At 49.8% G+C, this 21,830-nt stretch overlaps 1 protein-coding gene across 15 annotated transcripts; it reads left to right on the top strand.

Moving 5' to 3' along the window:
- Positions 1-1,437: 1,437 nt before the first annotated feature.
- On the top strand, positions 1,438-20,698 carry ZNF362 (zinc finger protein 362). Of its 15 annotated transcripts, none has more exons than XM_032231770.1 (10): positions 1,438-1,616; positions 4,967-5,133; positions 7,837-8,045; positions 10,666-10,729; positions 11,973-12,219; positions 12,805-13,126; positions 13,747-13,971; positions 16,031-16,109; positions 17,050-17,208; positions 18,533-20,698. In XM_032231770.1, the coding sequence occupies exons 4-10, from the start codon at positions 10,667-10,669 to the stop codon at positions 18,647-18,649; spliced, it is 1,212 nt and encodes a 403-aa protein (XP_032087661.1). In that variant the 5' UTR covers positions 1,438-1,616; positions 4,967-5,133; positions 7,837-8,045; position 10,666; the 3' UTR covers positions 18,650-20,698. The 15 variants fall into 15 exon arrangements, with proteins under 15 accessions (XP_032087661.1, XP_032087667.1, XP_032087670.1 ...); XM_032231771.1 differs by lacking the exon at positions 1,438-1,616 and adding an exon at positions 1,722-1,788; XM_032231767.1 differs by lacking the exon at positions 1,438-1,616 and adding an exon at positions 1,888-2,334.
- Positions 20,699-21,830: the final 1,132 nt, after the last annotated feature.

Raw genomic sequence — 21,830 nt, 5'->3', positions numbered from 1 at the left:
CTTCAGTGCCATCGTGACTCTTCAAGTAGCCACTAAACTAACAGTCGTAACTCGAGGACTGCCTAAAATAGTCGCAAACTTTCAAATAAACAAAAATTGATTTTTAAAAATAATAATAAACACTAAAAGAAAGTAACAAAGTAACCCTGATTGAGGGGGGGGGCTTTTCCCTTGAATTCACATACCGGAGTTCAGTGCCCTCCTTGTTACTTTTCTCCTTGCAGCCCCCTCCTCAAAAAGAGGCCCATGTCCTTCCTAATTTTCCGTCTTAATTTAGGATGGAGCGGGGATTAAAAGGGGAGGGGGTCACAAAACAGGATTCGGGGAGGGGGGGCAGCAATCCAAGGTTGCTATTTGCTGTGTTTGGGGGGGGGGGAGGAAGCTGAGTTTCTTTATTAATTCAAGGACCTCTTTTGGGTCTGGGGGTGACAAAGTCCAGCCCAGGAATGTAGACCTCCCAACAGGGTTGTGGAAAAGGAAGCCCCCCCTTCCCCTTGGCCTCTCCTTAGATGCTCTGCAAAATCTGGGTGTGCAAAGGGGGGGGGACTGCCCCCCCCACTCACCCCTCACACATAGAATACACAAACACACACACACACACACACACACACACACTGTGTTTTCTTGGCTGCAACCTTCCCCCCTTTCCCTCTTCTGCAAAGGTTGGAGACTTCAAAAAGTGTTTTGACACGGCTGGGGGGGGGGGCAGAGAGGAAAAGACACCCTGCCAAGATGGGGGAAGGGTGTGTGTGTGTGTGTGAGTAAAAGAGAGAGAGAATGAAAAAGAGAGCAAAAAGAAAAGGGAGAGAGAGCAAAAGAGAAAGAAAGAATGAGAGAGAAAGATTGAGAGTGAAAGAGAGGAAAGAGAGACTGGAAGAGTAAAAGAGAATGAGAGAAGAGTGAAAGAGAGAGAAAGAGAAAGAGAGAAGAGTGTGAAAGAAAATGAGAAAAAAGAGAATGAGAGAGAATGAAAAAGAGAGAGAAAAGAAAAGGGGGAGGAAGCAAAAGAGGGAGAATGAGAAAGAGAAAGAAAGAATGAGAGAGAGAGAGAGAATGAGAGTGAAAGAGAGAGAAAAGAGACTGGGAGAGTAAAAGAGAGAATGAGAGAAGAGTGTGAAAGAAAATGAGAAAAAAGAGTAAGATAGGAGAGAGAGAGAATTGTTGAGAGACAAAGGGAAAAAGGGGGAGCGAGAAAACAGAAGTGAAGAAGGAACCACCTTCCACTCTTAAAAAGATTTTGCAAACTTTCCTCTTATTTTTTTCCCCCTCCTCTGTCCCTTTTTTTCCTCAACCTCTTTTCAGGGATCTACCCAGATCTCCGAGCCCGAGCGAGGACCCAGAAGTGAACTGTCCACCAACCCGGAAGATTTGAACTAACCACCCAGCGAAAGGGGGGGGGGGGAGACCCAGAAAAAAGGGGGGGGGGCTTAGATGTACCATCCCACCTTCAGGCGTGGGGGGGGGAGCCCAGAGGGGGGAACACACCAGACGCTCTTTCTCCCCCCCCCCTCCCCAAAACCCCCCAACCCTGAACGGCTGAATTTGGGAGAAAAAAGCCAGCGAGCAAGGAAGAGACCTTCCCCCTCTGCTTAGAGCCCCCTCCTCCTCCGCCGAAGGTACCTGGGCCAAAGCGCTGATTTCTTCGCCTGACTTCTTGAACTCCAGAAGGCCGGGGGGGGGGAGGGTGGGTGGGGGGCGTGGGAAGGGAGGGGTCGGGAGGAGAAAGAGTTTGGGAAAATGTGCCTGTTTGGGGCAAACTTGCCGCCGCCCCCTCCTCTTGCTCTGCAGGTCAGTCTCGGGGGGGGGGGACCTGGGAGGGAGGGACGGAGGGGGTGGGGGGAGGGAGTGGAGGGGGTCTCTCTCTCTCTCTCTCTCTCCTGAGTGCGGGGGTCTCTCCTCGAAGGAGGGGGGTCTCTCTCTCTCTCTCTCTCTCTCCTGTCTTTGCAAAAGAGGCGGCGTCTGCGTCCTTTGGCGGGGCCACCCAGTCTGGCTTGGGTAGGGGGTCTCTTCTTTGCCCCCCCGCCAGAGAGGGAGGAGGAGGAGGAGAGAAAGAGGAAGGCTGGGGGGGCGCCCCCTTTCCCTTTGGCTGGCGGCGGAGGGGCCATTGCCAAGCGCAGCGTCTCCCTTTTCTTCTTCTTCTTCTTCTTTGAAATAAATAAAAGGCCGGGCGATTCAAAGAGCGCCGTCGGGGGAATCGGGGGATCGAGAGAGAAACCAGATCCCGAGCAAATAAGCCCCCCCAAAGCCATGCTGATCCAAGGGACCCTTTTTGGCGCAGCCTTCCGGCCCGGAGCGATCCCCAAGCAATGAGAGACGATGGCTAAGCGGACCGAGGTGGCCTTTTTCTTCCTTTGGGGGTCTCGGCCGGGGGGTTTTCCCCCCTTGCCCTGCTGGGGAGGGGGCTGCCTGGCGCGGTGGGGGGAGGCCCCCCTTCCCCCTGCCCCCCGGGCTGCCTGCCCCCCCCTTTCCCTCCCCAGATCTGCAGAAGATGGCGTCCCCGATCCCTTTTAAAAATAACCCTGGCTGCCATTTTTCCCCTCTCTTTTGTCTGCGAATTTCCCTCGAAACGGGGCCGGCGGGGAGGGGGGCGGCAGGGGGGCGAGGGGGCGCGGGGGGGGCGCTGGGGGTCGCGCGGAGGAAGGGCTTCCCCTCCCCAAAGACGGGGGGGGATCGGATTTCTTTTTCTTTAGCTTTTGGGGCGCATTTGCGGCGGAGTTTCGCCTTCTCGCATCCGGATTTCCACGCGGGGGGGGGCTGAGGGGGGGCAGGCGGCGGGGAAGGGTCTTTCGGGGGAAAGGGGCAAATCCTGGGGGCCGAGAAGGCGAGCGGAGACCCCCCCCCTTTCCTCCCCCCCTCCCCCGCCGCCTCTGGAATTCCGCCTCTTTCTTTCCACGCGTGTCGCGCAGGGCGCGGGGAACCGAACCCGCGTCGGAGGGAGAGGCGGAAAGAAGGGAGCGAGACAGAGAGAGAGAGAGAGAGAGAGGAAGAGGGGGAAAAAAACCCAGCACAGGAAATGCAAAATGTATCTTTTCGGGTAGTTGGTCGGCTGGGGGTTTTATTTTTTATTTCCCCCTTCCCTTTCTTGCTCCAAAATGGTGGGAATCGCTCAGCCTCCCTTTTTCCTTCCTTTCTTCCTGCAAAAAAGGAGAGATAGAATCGCTCGCTCGCTCGCGGCACGGAACGATGCCACGTTTGCTGTGGAATAAGCGGGGAACTTTGCAGGGTTCGTGGGTGGGTTTTTGCAAGGGGGTGGGGGGCGAGCTTCACAAACGGGGGGGGGGGATTTGCCTCTCCGGTGGGGGGGTTGTGTTGTGTTGTGTGTTTTTCTGGCGGATTTGCGACTTTGTATGAAGTGTTGCGGCTTTGTGTCCAATAGAGATCTCTTATGTATCTATTTCTGGAGAGGCTTCGTCTCCCCCCCCCCCCCTACATTGTGCGATCCCTGGTGTTTCAAAGGTATCCTGGTTGATATCGCAGTTTATTTGGCAGGAAAGGAGACCGGGGGGGGGGGTCCAGCAGGAATTTATTGGGGGGAGGGGAGGGGGCTAAGATGATCTGTGTGAGTGTGTGTGTGTGTGGCCGCAGTGCCTATTTGAGGGGAGAAATGCTGGAAATTCTCTTTTTCTTCCCCCCCCCCCTCTGGCTGCATGAAATCTGGGGGGGGGGGTGTTGTGTTTCCCTTTTGTGTTATTTTCCAGCAGTTTGGGGCAGCCTGAGTGTGTGTGTGTGTGTGTGGGTGGGTTCTCCCTCCATAATCTGACATTTTGCTTCGTTTTCTGGGTTGAAGCTGAGGCCTGGGGGGTCCCTGCCTCTCCAGGCCTTGGGGAGGGAGGGAGAGATTTGGGGGGGGGCAGAGGGGGAGGATGTTGGGGGTCAGTTTGGAGGGCTGGGAATACAATACAGGTAGTTCTCGACTTACAGCTTTTCATTTAGTGACGGGTTGAAGTTACGATGACCCTGAGGGGGGAGAGAAAGTGACTGAGGAGTGTTTTCCCACGCGGCCCTTGGGGGTCATGGAATCAAAATTCAGACACTTGGCAACTGACTCGTATTTATGACGTTTGAGGGGTTGCCCGATCCCTTTTCGCGACCTTTGAACCAACAAACCCAACGGGGAAGCTGGGTTCGCTTAACAACCGTGTTGCTAACAGGAACAATGGCAGCGATTCACTTAACAACAGTGACCAGAAAGGTCCTAAAACAGGGCAAAACTCGCTTAACGATGGCATTGTTCAGCGTCGCAGATGTTGGGCCCCATTGTGGTTGTAAGTCGAGGGCTACCTCTCATTGCAGCTGTTTTTCCTTTATAAACGGGTGGGGCTTGGTGACACAGTTGGGGAGGGGGGGTTTCACAGAGGCGCGTGGGTGCTGAGAGGGAACCCCCCCCCCTTGCCCTAACCGTGTTTGTTTAGCTGTTAAGCTGTGTTTCGGGGTTAAAATGTGGCTTTATTTCTGGAGCCTGGCCTGAGTTTTGGAGAAGTTGGGTTTAAGAACACTCCCCCGTTCAAGAGAAGTTTGGGTGGCCATTTGTCTGGGATGGTTCAAGGGTGTAAGGGGGTTGGACTAGATGACCTCCCGAGATCCCTTCCAGCCCTAGGAGGCAGATCCTGGCCGAGGGACTCCCACCAGGCTGAAATTGGGATATACGTGGAAGGTCAGTTTTAGCTAAAGCAGTGTTTCTCAACCTTGGCAACTTGAAGTCCTGTGGACTTCAACTCCCAGAATCCCCCAGCCAGCATAGCTGGCTGGGGAATTCTGGGAGTTGAAGTCCACAGGACTTCAAGTTGCCAAGGTTGAGAAACACTGAGCTAAAGGGCGAATAATTGCTCTAAATGTGAGACCCCAGTCGAGGTTTTCCCCCCTCTTAAATCAAGGGTCTCCAACCTTGGCAACTTTAAGCCTTGGGGACTTCAACTCCCAGAATTCCTCAGCCACCCATGCCTTTTTCTTTTCTTCCACTGTCTAGAGCGGAGAGATTGCAGAGAAAGGGACCGCAGGAGAGAGTAAGCAGGCATAAAGTGGGGAGTACATATGCAAAAGGAATGCGTTACTGCCAGGGAATTCTGGGAGTTGAAGTCCACCCATCTTAAAAGTTTCCAAATTTGGAGACCCCCCTGCCTTAAAGCTTTTCAGGTATTTGGTTCTATTTTATTCAGTTTTATTATTGTTTGATGAAACTTACATCCTAGATGTGGAGAAGGGCTTTATCAGACCAAAGGCCTCTCTACGCAGACACCGTTTTCTTGGGTCTCCTACCTCTGGCCTTCATCTGTAGCCTTGAGGACTAGGAACCTTTACAGTTGTCATTACTAATTTGACTCGGCCCGAATGGCAATTATGCCAGCACCTTGTGGCACGGAGTTCCCCAGGCCAGCCATCTATCTGCTTTGTACCTGACAAAATAAGTTAAGGGCTTGCTGTAAGATGGAAGGAAAAAAAAACAGACCCTGGAGAAATCTATAAATATATGTACATTTGAAAAAGACTTTCCCCTAAAATATACTTAGTGGTGTCTCTTGATTTTCATTTGGAGAACTGCAGAGTCCAATTTTAATATCAGAAAATTACAGTCTTGTATCTAATTTTTATTAGATAAATTGAGGGTTTTTTCCTCCCCCTAACAACACCCATCTGTTGGAGTCTTTTGTTTTCCCAAATTTCCAGCAAAGTTGGAAGTGTGAATTTTAGGGGATTTTTTTCCCCCTGTCCTGTGGTCTTAAATCAAAGGAAGTGTATTTGATTTGCTTGTTTATTTAATTTTTTTAATGAAAGAAATCAAATATTTTAAAACCGCATGCCTGCTGCACTTGCGTCTCAAAAGTTTTGAAAATACCAAGTTATTTTGAAATTTTTGGACAGGGAAAAAAATATAAACAGCAAAAGCTCCTTGCTGTATGTTACACCGTTTCCATTACACTTTTATTTGTATTTGAAAACCTGGTTTGTTTATGGCTTAGTGTATTTTGTAAACAGATTGTGGTTAAAAGCAAATAACTCCTTAGTGGCAGGGATTCAAGCACTGAGATTTATAAAACAGAATTTGTGGTGTAATGCAATAGGTGAATCCAGTTCATGTTGGGCTATTCAATAGACTATGATTAGTAGAAATCATGGTGTGTTTTGGCCAGAAACTAGAATTAAACCCCAGTTTCCAGCAAAAAAAGGTTGTATGTTACAGTCACATGACCTTGGCACGCTGCAAATATCCATAAATGTGGGCTGGTTGTCGAACATTGAAAATGCAATCACTTAACCGGAGGGGTGGCCATTGCAACTTTAAAACCAGGTTGTAAGTAGCACTGAGAAGGTCTGTCATAACTTGGAACGGTTGCTAAGTGAGGATTGCCTGCAAGCGATCCCTTGACTCCACCTGTTGCTTTCAGCTTTTAGCACTTTCGGTGGCATCCGAGGTGGCTGTTTTATTGTGATGCTGGAAGGGAATAGAAAACTACACTGTGTGTGTCAGGAGTGCAACTGCAGTGTTGTTGTGAGGCTGTGATAGAAGGACTGTGCTTTATTTTAAGGACAGAAGGATTGGTGAATTTTTGTGAATTTTTCCCTTGATGGGAAAAGTCATTTGGAGCCCCTCCCTCCCCCCCTCTCTCATTCTCCTTACCCTTTCTTTCTTTCTTCCTTTCTCTCTATTTCTTTCTCCCTTTCCTTACCTTACTCCTTCTTTCCTTCCTTCCTCTTTCTTTCTTTCTTTTCTTTCTTTCTTTCTCTCTATTTCTTTCTCCCTTTCCTTACCTTACTCTTTCCTTCTTTCCTTCCTTCCTCTTTCTTACTCTCTATTTCTCTCTCCTCTCCCTTTCTTCCTTTCCTTTCCTTACTCTTTCCTTTTTTCCTCTTCCTTCCTTCCTTTCTCTCTATTTCTCTCTCCTTCTCTCCCTTTCTTCATTTCCTTAACTTACTCCTTCCTTCCTCTTTCTTTCTTTCTTTCTCTCTATTTCTTTCTCCCTTTCCTTACCTTACTCCTTCCTTCTTTCCTTCCTTCCTCTTTCTTACTCTCTATTTCTCTCTATTTCTCTCCTTCTCTCCCTTTCTTCATTTCCTTACCTTACTCCTTCCTTCCTTCCTCTTTCTTTCTTTCTTTCTTTCTTTCTCTCTATTTCTTTCTTTCTTTCCTTACCTTACTCCTTCCTTCTTTCATTCCTTCCTCTTTCTTACTCTCTATTTCTCTCTCCTCTCCCTTTCTTCCTTTCCTTACTCTTTCCTTTTTTCCTCTTTCTTTCTTCCTTTCTCTCTATTTCTCTCTCCTTCTCTCCCTTTCTTCCTTTCCTTAACTTACTCCTTCCTTCCTCTTTCTTTCTTTTTCTTTCTTTCTGTCTATTTCTTTCTCCCTTTCCTTACCTTACTCCTTCCTTCTTTCCCTCCTTCCTCTTTCTTACTCTCTATTTCTCTCTCCCTTACCTTGCTCCTTCCTTCCTTTCTCTCTATTTCTCTCTCCTTCTCTCCCTTTCTTCATTTCCTTAACTTACTCCTTCCTCTTTCTTTCTTTCATTCTTCCATTCTTCTGCATTTCTGCTTTTCTCTTCCACTTCTGCCTTCTCTCAACTGGAGGCCTGAGGGGGGGCCTCCTGCCTGCTCCCTCGCAGAACCTCCATTCGCCTTAGGAACAGCTAACCCAGCTTTAGCTGATTAGGTGACAAGGACGGGCGGTGAGGTTTCACCGGAGGAAGCAAATCAAGAATAGCTTCTGGGCGCCTTCCCAGGTGCCCTCGGACTCCTCTGAGGTAGACTGCCCCTCCACGGGAGGCTCCATCTCCTGCCCGGGCCCATGCTCAGCGCTCGGCCGCCCTTTCTGTGTGAACAATGTCTTATTTCTCTTTATTTCAGCCAGGCGAGAGGCCAGGCAGCCTCCCGGGGACAGCAGCCTCCCCCTGCCAGGGGCCGTAGCTTGTGTTAACTGCAGTTGGGTAGGATCTGGCGGAGGCCGGGCAGATCTCCCGGCCCGAACCCGGCGGCCGGTGCTTGTCCCTGCCGGCAACAGAAGGGACGTTTCGGAGTCACAGCAACACCCTTCTCGCCAGGTTTCAAGACAGCCCGTGAGTACCGAGCTGCGGTTAACGTCTTCCCTTCTTGCAGGGCTGTGACCGGCCCCAGCAGTGGCCAGACCACTCTGTCCCTCCGCCCGTCCGTCCATCCGTCCCTGCCTGCCTGCCTTCCTTCCCCAGGCGGCTGGGGCTTCGTGTCCATCTGAGGAGGTCCCATCCCTCATTTCCTGGCTATGGAGAAATCAGGGTGGTGAGAATCCTCCTGCAGGCCCTCCTTTCCAAGGGGTGGGGGGCTTGTGCCCCACTTACGATGCCCAGAGGGGTCCTTTTCTCTGACTTCCGAAGGTCCAAAGCAGAAGCTTGGAGGGATTTGCAGAGCAGGGTTGAAACATTGAGGGCCCCCTGGTGCTCCCTGAGCACGGCGATTTCTTTGCAGACCTCTCATGACCCAACTAGGTAGCATCATCAGTGCTAGAAAGGAGGGGGGGGCTTGCAAAGAGGAGGAGGAGGAAGAAGTAAAGGACTGTGGGGTCCTTGGTGCTCTCTGAGTTTGTGGCTTTCTTGCAGGCGTTTCATGACCCAACTGGGGAACATCATCAGTGCTAGAAGGGAGGGGGGCTTGAGGAGGAGGCGGGGGGCTTGCAGAGAGGAGGGGGAAAGGAGGAGGAGGAGGAGGGAGACTCCTTGGTGCTCTCTGAGTATTGTTGTTTTCTTTATAGGCGTTTCATGACCGATCTAAGTAACATTATCAGGAAGGGTGTTTGCTTTCTTTTAAAACTCCCATCCTTCCCTTTTTTTTCTTTGACCCTTCAAATTATTCTTAAGCCCCCCCCCCCCCCCCCCCCCGAGATAAGTTGGGCCGTTTGAAAGAAGGGACCAGGATGTAGCTGCGTAAGGCAGATGCTGGACGGTTTCAACAGTTCAGGATTCAAAGAAGGCCTCTTGAACAGATGCCGAACATCTGGGCTGCGACCCAAAGGGAAGCTGGACTCACACTGATGTTGTGGGTGATGGGCTATAACGGGAGATGGAAGTGGATCTTGGGGGGGAATCGAGAAAATATTGCAAGAAAGAGGAAAGCGGGAGGGAGGGGAAAGAAAGCTTGAAAACTGGATGCGTCTTGATTTTAGACACGTATAAAACGAAGGGATGAGAAATTCTGGCAGGTTTTTTAAAGTTTTTGCTACGATATCGCACCACAGTAAAAATGGACCAAAAGCCATTTTTACAAATCGCATCGGCTTCCACCTGCATTTGCTGCTAGTCCGTTAACGGCAACGTTGTCATTTTGCAACCAACATTTCTTTGCTGTCCTTTAAAAGGAGGTTTCTCTCTCTCTGGCTCGGGCGCTGATTTGAAGTGTGTTTTCTCAGTTTAAATTATTTAATCGCGTCGTTTAATCCGCGAGCGCTGCAATTAATTCGTCTCCCGGATGGTTCGTTATTTTTCTTATTGCGGGAGATGGCTTGGGAGTTTGGGATGAGCACTGCAGTTTATCAGCGACTCCCCAAAAAACTTTCCAAAGTTGTTTCTGTTGTAAAAAACAAAAGGGGGGGGGCATTTCTTTGTTGTGGTTTCGTTTTTCCCTGCCTTGAATGTCCCACTAACAAGGTGAGAAAACTTTAAAAGTGGGTCCAATTCTCAGCCTTGTTTTCTCTCCGTATTTTGAAAATATATATTTTATGTTATCTGTGAGAGTTAAAATTTGGTGTGCGGTTGAAAGATTTCAGCCTGTTTATGGTGTGTTTTTGATGTGTTCCCCCCCACAAACACACAATCCTTCCCAACCCCACCAGTAAAAAAACCTCCACCAGACCTTTTGTCAATTTGGAGGCCAGGATTTGGTGGGGGAGTCACAATGGTGAGGGTGCTGCCAAGCCTTCACTCAAATGAAGAGGGGTCTCCATCCCACTCTCAGGTTTTGGATTCAAGTGGATTTTAAGTTCCCCTCTTTCTTTTCTAGCTGAAACCAGGTTTAAAAGTGGCTTGTGGTCTTAACTGGTCTTTTAAAAATACAACTTAGCTGCTTCTTTTTAAACCTTGTAGCCAAAACAGGAAAGTCCTCGTTTTACAACTAAAATGGAGACCCAAATTTATCTTGCTAGAACGACTCAGTTGTGTCACGTGAGCTTTTGCCCCATTTTGCGACCTTTCTTGCTACAGTTGTTAAGTGAATCACTGCAGTTGTTCAGCTACTCGCGCGGTCGTTGAGTGAGGCTGGCTTCCCCCATCGACTTTGCTGGTCAGAAGGTCGCAAAAGGGGGAATTGCGCGACCCCGGGGTCGTAAAAATGAGTCAGTAGTTGCCAAGCATCCAAATTTTGATCGCGTGAGACGGGGTGGGGGGGGAGGTTGCGGCACTCGTAAGTGTGGGAAACGGGTCCTGAGCCCCCATTTTTCAGTCCCGTGGTAACTTCAGTCACTAAATGAATTGTTGTAAGTCGAGGATTAACCGAAGAGTGGGGAAGGGGGGAAGCAGAATTTCTAGGATTCTGCAACCGTTTTTTTCCTGGGGTTTTTCTTTTTTGGGATTTATTTGGGGTTCTGCTGAGCCCCTCCCGTCTCCCCTGGGGAAGCGGAAAGACCCCAGGGGGGGCAGGGGGGCATCTCTGCCTTCCCCTCCTGACCCATCGTCCTCCTCCTCCTCTTCCCCCCTCTCTTTCCCTCCCCAGAATGGCGGAGCCGCGCTTTAACAACACCTACTTTTGGCCACCGCCTCCCACCATGCCCAGCCAGGTAAGAACCGCAACATCTCGGCTCCCCCCCCCCCCAAAAAAAAAGTTTCTAGTCCTCAAGAACTAAAGTTCACACGCCAGGTTGGTTTCCCTTGCCCTATGGGGAGAATGCTAAAATCCTGATAATATTGATGTATGTAAAGTCAAGCGGGCATTTGGGGGTTAAACCTTGTTCCGGGGGGGGGGGTATTTTTCCTTGCCATGGGGAGAACAGCAGCCATCCCCCCCCCCAATAGAGTGATTGGGAAAAATGGGCCCAAGTAAGAGAGAACTTTATAATTGAACTTGCATTTGTTTATTTTTTCCTTCCTTTCTTTCTCCCTTCCTCCTTCCTGCCTTCCATTTCTTTCTTTCTTTCTTTTTCTTCTTTCCCTCCCTTCTTTCTTTTCTTTCTTTTCCTTCCTCCCTCTCTCCTTCCCCCTTCCTGCCTTCCATTTCTTTCTTTCTTTTTCTCCCTTCCCTCCCTTCTTTCTTTTTCTTCCTTCCTTTCTTTCTTCCCCCTTCCTGCCTTCCGTTTCTTTTTCTTCCTTTCTTTCCCTTCCTTCCCTTTTTCTTCCTTTTCCTTCCTCCCTCTCTCCTTCCCCCTTCCTGCCTGCCATATTTTTCTTTCTTTCTTTATCTTCCTTCCTTCCTATCTTCCTTTCCCTTTTTATAATTTGTGTTTTTTTATGTTCTTCTAAAAAGTTTAATTACGTGTATTTAAACAGAGAGAGTAGCAGCTCCTCCAGCCTTAATGATATTACTTTCGGCCATCCTGGTGTATGTAAGAAAAAAAGGGGGTATTTCCCCCCCCCCCAAATCTTCTTCCAAATTCCGATTATTAATTTTGGGGCTACAGGAGGGAGATGAATGGATAAACGGAGCACCCCCACAGATCCATGGTCCTAGTGCTGGCCTCTTCTCCAGGAAAGCTTTCTCCTACTGTGCTATCCGAGATCTCCTAGTGGCCTCCACTCCAACGATGTAGCGGACTGACTCTACTTAGTTTATACATCTTTGGAGTGGATTAAGTTGGAATGCTTCCGTTCCTTTGAATCACAACTAGACAATGTTGTGTCCCATTGTTAAATTATTGTTAGCCCTTAAATTTGCCTTGGCTCCAGGATTCCCTCTGTCCGTTGCATGAGTTGCAGAGGTGTTTGAAGGTCATCTAGCCTGACCCCCGGTTCCTTGGCCTCCTGCCGTCTTTAAACCACGAGGGTCATCCGTTCTAGGTCGCTCATTCCCTTCTCTTCTGTCCCCAGCTGGACAATCTAGTCCTCATCAACAAAATCAAGGAGCAGCTCATGGCGGAGAAGATCCGCCCCCACCACCTGCCCCCTACCTCGGTCTCTTCCCAGCAGCCCCTGCTGGTGCCCCCCTCGCCCGCGGAGAGCAGCCCTTCCATCATGTCCATTCCGAAGCTCCAGCAAGTCCCGGGGCTTCACCCACAGGCGGTACCCCAGCCGGACGTGGCCCTCCACGCGCGCCCTGCCACCAGCACCGTCACAGGTAGGGGTTTGGACGCTAGTCCTCATGGTTTCGATGGCAGGGTGAAGCCAGAAAATTCATCACTGAGGGGTGCAGGCATGAAATGACCGCACCCGATTTTGCAACCTGTCGAATGGTGCACAGCAGTGGTGGGTTCCGGATCCTGTCGCAACTGGTATGCTGCGCACGAGGCCAGGCATCCTAATCGGGCACATGCGCTGCACACGCATGCACAAACCACCCCCCTGCTCGGCTGAGGCCGCATGGGCGCTGCATTATAAGCAGCGATGGAACAACGCGGGTGGGCCAAACAAGCCACCGTCCTGGTATGGTGGCCGCTGCTCCTGGCTACTACCACTATGGCTGTACCGGGCCATACTGCCTGGAACCCACCACTGAAGCACGGCTTTTAACAAGAGAATTGTATATATATTGTATTATAATGTATTATATTGTATTATATTGTATTGTATAATACATTATATTGTATTATAATGTGTTGTCTCTTTAAAAAATGAAAGAGAGGAGAACCGGGCTGAATCGAGACTCCTTCCTCTTCCTCCTCTGGTGCAGGATTTTGCTTAGCCTTTTCCCCCCAACTTCCAGGTTTGGGGCTGGGGTCCCGGACTCCTGCCGTCAGCACTTCTGAATCCAGTACGGGGACGGGGACCAGCACCGCCTCCACGCCCACCTCCTCCAGTCAGAGCCACCTCATCGCCTCCTCGCCCACCCTCATTTCAGGGATCACTAGCCCCCCGCTGTTGGACTCCATCAAGACAATCCAGGGCCACAGCCTGCTGGGGGCCCCCAAGAGCGAACGAGGCCGCAAGAAGATCAAGGCTGAGAATCCGTCGGGACCTCCCGTCCTCGTGGTCCCGTACCCCATTTTAGCTTCGGGAGATATCGGCAAAGAAGGAAAGACATACAGGTGGGTGGAGAAAATGGGCTTCCGATCACTGGCCCATCTCAAAATAAAGGTGTGGTTTTTTGTGCCGAGCGAATGCCACATATAGTTTCGAAAACAAAATGGGAAACGGCTGCGTTTAAATGTTCGTGTCATATCTGACATTTTTGGTCTGAGAAATGGGAAACGCCCCCCAGAAAAGGGCTGCTGTCACAGAGGCAACTTGTCTCCAGACCAACCACTAGTATAACTGGTCTCATGATCTCTTGCCTCCACTCTGTCCCTGTGTGGTGGGCCCAGGTGGGACCCTGCCCATAAAGATGGAGTTTTCACCATCCGCACAAAATAGTTTCCTGGATTTGGTATTCTGCGTTGCAGAGTCATGCATGATAATCAGGTTGCTAACATGGCAGTGAGTTCCAGAAGTCAAAAGCCCACCTTTGTTTCTGTCTGAAGCTTCCTTTCGCTCTCTGTTCCAAGCGTTGTAATCTCAGCCTCCCATTTTTGCACCCGGGCACAGTGCATTCTCCTCTCAAGACCGAGCCTTTCGCCGTCCACGTGGGGCCAGAGTCAAATCCGGGTTGTGGGCTGCCCTCTGGTTTGGGGTTCGGCAGTGTCCCTAACCTCTCTTCCTCGCTCCTCAGATGTAAAGTCTGCCCGCTTACCTTCTTCACCAAGTCAGAGATGCAGATCCACTCCAAGTCGCACACCGAGGCCAAGCCGCACAAGTGCCCGCATTGCTCCAAGTCCTTTGCCAATGCCTCTTACCTGGCGCAGCACCTGCGCATCCACCTGGGTGTCAAGCCCTACCACTGTTCCTACTGCGAGAAGTCCTTCCGCCAGCTCTCCCACCTCCAGCAGCACACCAGGTATGGCTCAGCCAGCACAGAGGCCTTGGGACCTTGGTAGGTCAATGACGGCAGCGGGACGTCCTTCGTCTGGGTAGTGGGGCAGTTTAAACCATTTGGAGGGAAGCCAAGGGGTGGAGTTAAATGGAAGAAGTGGGGTTACAAGGGAGGGGCAAAGTTGCAAGCAAAGGATAACATAGCAATGTGGAATCAGGGCCTGTACACCGCCTGTATACTACCTGTACTGTACACCGCCTGTATACTACCTGTACTGTACACCGCCTGTATACTACCTGTACTGTACACCGCCTGTATACTACCTGTACTGTACACCGCCTGTATACTACCTGTACTGTACACTGCCTGTATACTACCTGTACTGTACACCGCCTGTATACTACCTGTACTGTACACCGCCTGTATACTACCTGTACTGTACACCGCCTGTATACTACCTGTACTGTACACCGCCTGTATACTACCTGTACTGTACACCGCCTGTATACTACCTGTACTGTACACCGCCTGTATACTACCTGTACTGTACACCGCCTGTATACTACCTGTATTGTACACTGTCTGTATACGACCTGTACTGTACACTGCCTGTACTGTACACTGCCTGTATACGACCTGTACTGTACACTGCCTGTATACTACTTGTACTGTACACTGCTTGTATACTACCTGTACTGTACACAGTCTGTACTGTACACTGCCTGTATACGACCTGTACTGTACACCGCCTGTATACTACCTGTACTGTACACCGCCTGTATACTACCTGTACTGTACACCGCCTGTATACTACCTGTACTGTACACCGCCTGTATACTACCTGTACTGTACACCGCCTGTATACTACCTGTACTGTACACCGCCTGTATACTACCTGTACTGTACACCGCCTGTATACTACCTGTATTGTACACTGTCTGTATACGACCTGCACTGTACACAGTCTGTACTGTACACTGCCTGTATATTACCTGTACTGTACACTGCCTGTACTGTACACTGCCTGTATACGACCTGTACTGTACACTGCCTGTATACTACTTGTACTGTACACTGCTTGTATACTACCTGTACTGTACACAGTCTGTACTGTACACTGCCTGTATACGACCTGTACTGTACACTGCCTATACTGTACACTGCCTGTACTGCACAGTCGCTCATGAATCCGGATGAGGACCTGCCACTGGCTAGTGCAGGCAACGAGAAGGAAGGGTCATTTATAGCAACATCTTGTGTTGTGGGTGGTGCAAATGGATCTATCCCTAGAATTCAGGGATTGTAAGACTAGAGTACTTATTTTGAGCACTTTGTATTGTGTTACTATGTACATTTGCACACCATTTCATTGATCATGTATATGTTGGGCAAACAAAGGCATCCATTCCCCACTTGGACCATTTAAGTCAGTGATGCTGAAACCTCTGGACTGAGTGTTTTGAACATTTTAAAAAGGCCTAACTTTATTCTGCTGGCCTCCCTCCCTCCCTCCTTCCCTCTCTCTCTCTCTCTCACACACACACACACACACACACACACACACACACACACAAGAGAAGCAATAGTTTATTCATTTATTTTTTTGAAAAATACAGTCCCATTGCCTACAATGCCTAGGATCTGCTCTGTATCGCTCATTTTCAAATGGTGTCTTTTTCTGTTGTCAGGCCCTTGCGGTCTACTCAAGGCAACTCTGGGTTGCACACATTTGGGGGGGGGGTGTGACTTTGGACAATGCTTTTCTGCTGCCTCTGCAGTCCCTGAATATACCCCACCCTCGCGTGATTTTCAGAATCTACCTGAGAACACAGGCCAGTCTCTTGTGTCTTCCACAGCCTTTGAAACTCATTCGGGAATGAAACACGCTTTCAAAAATAGTTGTTGGGTGTTGGTGAACACTGGCGTGTCACCAAATCATGTCATCTTTGTGTCTTAAGTTCACCCTAGAATTTAAGCCTTTGTCACTCGAGCACAGAGTACGAGGCTCGGGGTGGAGGAGGCGTTAGCTTGATCCATGATTGTTAGCTTTGTGAAACGATTCCTGGGTCTTGCTGCCTTTCAGAATTCATACCGGAGACAGACCATACAAGTGCCCGCATGCCGGTTGTGAAAAGGCTTTCACGCAGCTCTCTAACCTCCAGGTGAGTGGAGAAATTGGGGAAGCCAACGGGGGGATTAATGGGGAGTTGAGGCCTCAGCTTTGGTGCAGAATATCTGTTTCCCTTAGAAGAAACTGCAGCCCATAAGTCCACACGCAAATTGGGTCACTGTAAGCTGTGTGGACTTCAACTCCCAGGATTCCTGTGCTGGCCGGGGAATTCTGGGAGTTGAAGTCCACACACCGTGCAGTGGCCAAACTCGAAAAACCTTGGCCTAAATCTTTCCAGCATGAATCTGTTTTTACTCTCATGCAAGAACAAGAGAAACTGTCTGCTGGTTTCCTGCTAGTTAAACAGTCTGGATACCAAAACACAATTTCTGTCAACACAATTTCAATTGCTATTTTGCTTTTCCTCGCAACCATCAATGCAATTAAGGAAGGGAGAGGTTAGGAAGGGTTCCCTGACTCTGTTATAGGTAGTCCTCAACTTAACGACCACAATTGAGATCAAAATTTATTTTTCCGCGCGAGATGTTTGTTAGTGAGTTTTGTTCCATGGTACGACTTTTCTTGACAAACTTATTAAATGAATCACTGCCATTAAGTTAGTAACAAATCTGGCTTCCTCATTGACTTTGCTTGTCGGAAGATCACAAAGGGGGCATCACACATGATCCTGGCATGCTGCAACAGTCATAAGTGTGAAAAATGGTCCTAAGTCCCCTTTTTCATTGCCGTTGCAAATCTGAACAATAACTGAATGAACGGTTGTATATCCAAATTACCTGTATTATGTTCAGATTGTGACACTGGCTGCAGCTCAGGGAGGTGGGAAAAAGTGCACCGGAGGCTTTCTGGTAGACTAACGCGGGCTCTGGAGTCTTGCCATCGCAGGGTGAATGGCCTGCGAAACGGCCTCCAGAGGCAGATGAGGCTGTGGTTGCGTTTGACTCGTTTCCTCCCCTTTCCGCCGCCCGCAGTCGCACCAACGGCAGCATAACAAAGACAAACCCTACAAATGTCCAAATTGCTACCGGGCGTACTCGGATTCGGCTTCGCTCCAGATCCATCTCTCGGCGCATGCGATCAAGCACGCCAAAGCCTACTGCTGCAGCATGTGCGGACGAGCATACACTTCGGTAAGTGAGACACTCCGAGCTGGGCCGCGAAGGTCATGGGAAAGCAAGAGTTGGCGTAGAGATTGAATTGGCGAGGTTGTTGACCAAACACCCAGGCGCAAAGCAGAGGGGGAAAGTCACGGCTCCCCAAAGTACCGCCCTTAAATTTGGGGAGGTTAGATAGGAATAGCAGTTAGACTTATATGCCGCTTCATAGGGCTTTCAGCCCTCTCTAAGTGGTTTACAGAGTCAGCATATCGCCCCCACAGTCTGGGTCCTCATTTCACCCACCTCGGAAGGATGGAAGGCTGAGTCAACCTTGAGCCGGTGAGATTAGAACCGCTGAACTGCAGATAACAGTCAGCTGAAGTGGCCTGCAGTACTGCACCCTAACCACTGCGCCACCTCGGCTCTAGCGGGAAGGGTGGGGTTTTTGAAGGCGATGCACCTTTGAAGGTTCTCCTCTAGTGGGAGGCTGCCCCATGTTTGAAAGGACGGGCCAGGAGCTGGAGGTACAAACTGTGCTGCGAAGTTGCAATTAACCCATCGTATTACGGTTTGGGAAACTGGGAAGTTGCCGATGGTCCCAGTGCCGCCAGCAGGACAAGGGGTGGCCCTGACCCAGGAGGAGGAAATAGTTCTGTGTTTTTCCAAGCTGCTGGTGCCCCCCCCTCTCCTGCTCCCTCCCAGCCTCTACTTCGCTTTCGGTACGGGAGAATCTCACCTTGCGGTCATAATTGAGTCTCAAAAGTGAGTTTTGCAGCCTTTCACAACCTATTCTTGCTGCTGTTGTTAAGTGAATTGCTGCGGTTTGCAACCCCGTCGTTAAGCAGATCACGCTCCCCCATTGACTTTGCTCAGCCGGAGGTCGTCAAAGGGGATCACATGATCCCACGACATTGCGGACCGTCATAAGAACCGTATTTTTCAGAGTATAAGGCGCACTAAGGTTTTGAAGAGGTAAATAAGAAAAAAGGTTTTTGTACTCCCCGACCCCCAGGAGCATTCTGCAGGCTTCAGCAGGGCTGGGGGAAAGCGAAAAAGACCCTGTTTTTGTGAAAAACAGTCCGTTATTTGCAAAAATGGGGTGCGGGGCAGGGATTTGGGAGCCCCAAAATGGCCGTATTAGAGGTATAAGACACACCAATATTTCCATGCTCTTTGGGGGTGTGTCATACTCATAAACATACCATACATGTCGGTTGTCAAGTGTCCAAATTTTGACCAAGTGACCTCAGGGAGGCTGCGGTGGTCACGTGTGAAAAACGGCAACATTTTCCAGTCCTGAATGGTCGGTAAACAAAGCAAGTTGAGGCTCATTTGTGCCTGTCCTCTCTTTCCCCAGGAGACGTATCTGATGAAGCACATGTCGAAACATACGGTGGTGGAGCACCTGGTGAGCCAGCACTCACCTCAGAGGACAGAGTCCCCCGGCATTCCCGTTCGGATATCCCTCATCTGAGACACAGAGGGGCAGCGGCCCTCCCCTTGCGCGACGGACCTTCGTGAATACCCAAAAGGAGGAAGGGAGCAAGATGGAGATCTCCGGATGATGCAAGATGGCCGCCGTGCTCTCCCTGTGCTGTTTCCTCAGATTTCTCGACAGTCTACAGCACTGTGCTCAGGAGGACCAAGGGACCCCTCCCCTCCCCCCTGTCCCCCACCCCTCATTCACCCCGAGCAACCTCGGACCTTGACGATGTTTGTGGAGGGGACGCGTCCTCACGACGTTGGGGACAACCAAAGACAATCCCACAGCACTTTCACCCTCCCTTCCTCGCTTCTCCGGGAGCACCGCTGTCTGGGATCGCGGTGTTCTGTTTTTTTCCTGCATTCCCTCCCTTTTCTCAATTCAAATCATTTCCTCCCTCTCTCCTCCCCCCCTAAAAAAAAACATTGGTGCAGATTTGAGAGATGTCTTAGATACGGAGCACATAATCCCTCCACCCGGAAGCTCTTGTGGGTCTTCTTGGACAAAGGACGGCGCCGCACAGTATTTTGGTGCTAAATTGGAAGGAGACCCGACACCCCAGAAGCATCGAGAGAAGAGAGGCACAGTCTGGGCGGACGCAACAATGCCACACGCCAAATGTTGTAAGCCTGTACCCACTCACTTTCTGCCGCAACGTCAGGGAGGATCCTGGGGCCCGTCTTACGTGAAGAATGGAGCCAACCTTTGGTCTTTTTCGAGAGGGGGAGGAAAGCTTGCAAAACTCAGTGGGGAGATCCTGCACGCATTGGGGCAGGGAGGGATGCGGGAACCAGAGCACTTGTAGCCGTATGTCAGGAATGTCCGCAGCATTAAACAAGGGTTTGGCACCCTGGTGGTCTGTTGGGACGAGACAAACCATTGGACGAGATCTGTCACGTAGAGAAGACAAGTTGGCACCTGTCCTGGCAGCAAAAGTGGGCGCAGATCTATGGGACACGCACTTGCGGGGGGGTGTTGCTTCCAGGAGCACGGCTTTTAGCCATGTCTGAGCTACAACTAGGTGGTTGGGATGTCCTATTCCCACGGAGTCGGAAAGCCATTACATTTGGTCGATGGGCACACAACTTGGCCGAGTGAGTCTTTCGAGGGGGAGGACAGCGGGATCCCTCACTTTGCCATTTCTTCCCCCCCCCCCCAATCATCAAATCTGCCCCTCCCATTTTGTGGTCGCCCCGATTCTCCATCTCTAGTTGACCCAAAGACGCACCAACAGACGTTCCTACGCCTCTTGGCTGGTGTGTGAATGGCAGAAGATGACCCATCCATGGTGAGAAGGAGCAACTTGCAGGGAACTCATTTTATCTTACGGGACGGGACATGGGGGGGGGGGTCATCCAGGAGCCTTAGAAAAGTGGTCTTCCCCAGGCAAAGGATGATTTTATGCAGCTTTTCAATCTCAGGCCTACCGCTAGTCTTGCTTACAACTGGAACACTAAGCCTGCGCACATTGCAGTGGTTCAGTTGTAACAGTCGCGAAATGGGTACCTCACACGACTGGCCCAATTTTACAACCTTTTTCGCGGCAGTCGTAGAAAACGAACCCCGAACTCATTAAGTGTACGCCACAGTTGTTATAGCAAACCCATTGTTCACTCTTAACAGTGACCAGTCATAAGTCAGGGAGTACCTATATAGTTGGAAGGGGTCTCCCCGACCCCCAGGCTTCATCACCCCCACTGCAGTCAAGGCCTTCCTTTCTTCCACGTGCAATTGGGCTCTGGCACAACCACATTAGTTTGCAAGAGGCATTGCCAAAGATCTTGGCATCGGACGAGGCAGGACTTCAGTTCACCAACCATTCCCAACCATGCCAGCAATCCAAAACCCATCCAAAGTCTCAAGGGCAATTATTTCTCAACTTCAGCCACTTTGAAGACATGTGGACTTCAACTCCCAGAATTCCCTGGTTAGCCCTGTCCTTTTTTTTCCTCCCCCTCCCACCTCCGAGAGCAGAGAGATTGAAGAGGAAAGGATTATAAGAGAGTAAGCAGGCCACAAAATACAGGGAAAATAATGCATTATCAAGAGTGGTAAGAATGCAATGCCGCAGGCTCCTCTGCTGATCACTGGCAGTTTGGCAGATCGAATCTCGCAGGCTCAAGGTTGACTCGGTCTTCCGAGGTGGGTAAAATGAGGACCCCAATTGTTGGGGGCAAGAGGCTGACTCTGTAAACCGCTTAGGACTGTAAAAGCACCATGAAGCGGTATATAAGTCTTAAGTGCTATTATCCCCAGGGGATTCTGGGAGATGTCTTCGAGTGGCCATGGTTGAGAAATTGACCTTCTGTTCTTGGTTTTATCTCCCCTCCTTGTTTATGGCTCGGGAGAGGCACAGGACAGACACCCCCCCCCCAATGTCTTTTCAAACCTCACCACTTCCTCAAAAAAAAAATGCTGGGGGGAAAAATGCCATTGCTCATCCTTGCCCGAGTGTTGCTCCCACCCTTCCTTCTGAAACCAAAAGTACCGGCAAGCCCCTTGCCAAGATTTTTGCAGGCCAACCCAAATGCTCCAACACCCACCCCCCCGGCCCGGTTTTTAGTCACACCTTAACATTTTGTCTAAATAGGGTAAGGGGGGAGGAAGACCTCCACTCTCCCCACCAACACAACTGAAAATCCACCTCTCTCTCTCTCTCTCTTCCCCCCTTTGGAATCCCTGCTGGTGGTTTGTTTTTGTTTTTAAAGATATGAATTACCTGTTTCTTTTTTTTTTTAAAGGAAGAAAAAAATATTTTACGCCTTAAAAAAGTGTTTTTTTTAAGCAGGTTGTTTGTTTCTTGCGTTATACTGATTTGGTCCTTCCTCCCCTTTTTAAAACGCTTTTCTTTCTGAGTTTTGAATTGATGTTGTATGATATTCAATATTGTATCCTCTCCTCTTTTTTTTGGCATGTTAATAACTGTGTAAATAAGACTCTTATACATATTGTTAACATCTTTTTTTTTTTCTATATAAAGCCCTGGAAACATCTAGGTAGTGCCCTTGTTAATGAAGAAGAGGAAAAAAAGAATTTTTTAAAAATATATATATAAAGAGGGAACATCCTTCCTCCCAATTTCTAAAACTCTCTCGTGTTGTGGGAAGAGAGAGACTGTCCCTTGTTCCGGGCAACCGTTTGCATCGTTCAGAAAGAAATTAATAATATTACA

The sequence above is a fragment of the Thamnophis elegans genome, chromosome 15, assembly GCF_009769535.1.
Source record: "Thamnophis elegans isolate rThaEle1 chromosome 15, rThaEle1.pri, whole genome shotgun sequence".
Taxonomy (NCBI): domain Eukaryota; kingdom Metazoa; phylum Chordata; class Lepidosauria; order Squamata; family Colubridae; genus Thamnophis; species Thamnophis elegans.
Note: the sequence above shows the minus strand (reverse complement) of the source record. Positions and strands in the feature narration are given on the sequence as shown.

What these genes read in the sequence shown, in the direction of transcription:
- ZNF362 (XM_032231779.1), top strand. Translation starts at nt 10,667, where the DNA reads ATGGCGGAGCCGCGCTTTAACAACACCTACTTTTGGCCACCGCCTCCC. An exon ending in AAAGAAGGAAAGACATACAG is followed by an intron (nt 13,127 to 13,746) that starts GTGGGTGGAGAA and finishes CTCGCTCCTCAG; the next exon opens with ATGTAAAGTCTGCCCGCTTA. An exon ending in CACCTCCAGCAGCACACCAG is followed by an intron (nt 13,972 to 16,030) that starts GTATGGCTCAGC and finishes GCTGCCTTTCAG; the next exon opens with AATTCATACCGGAGACAGAC.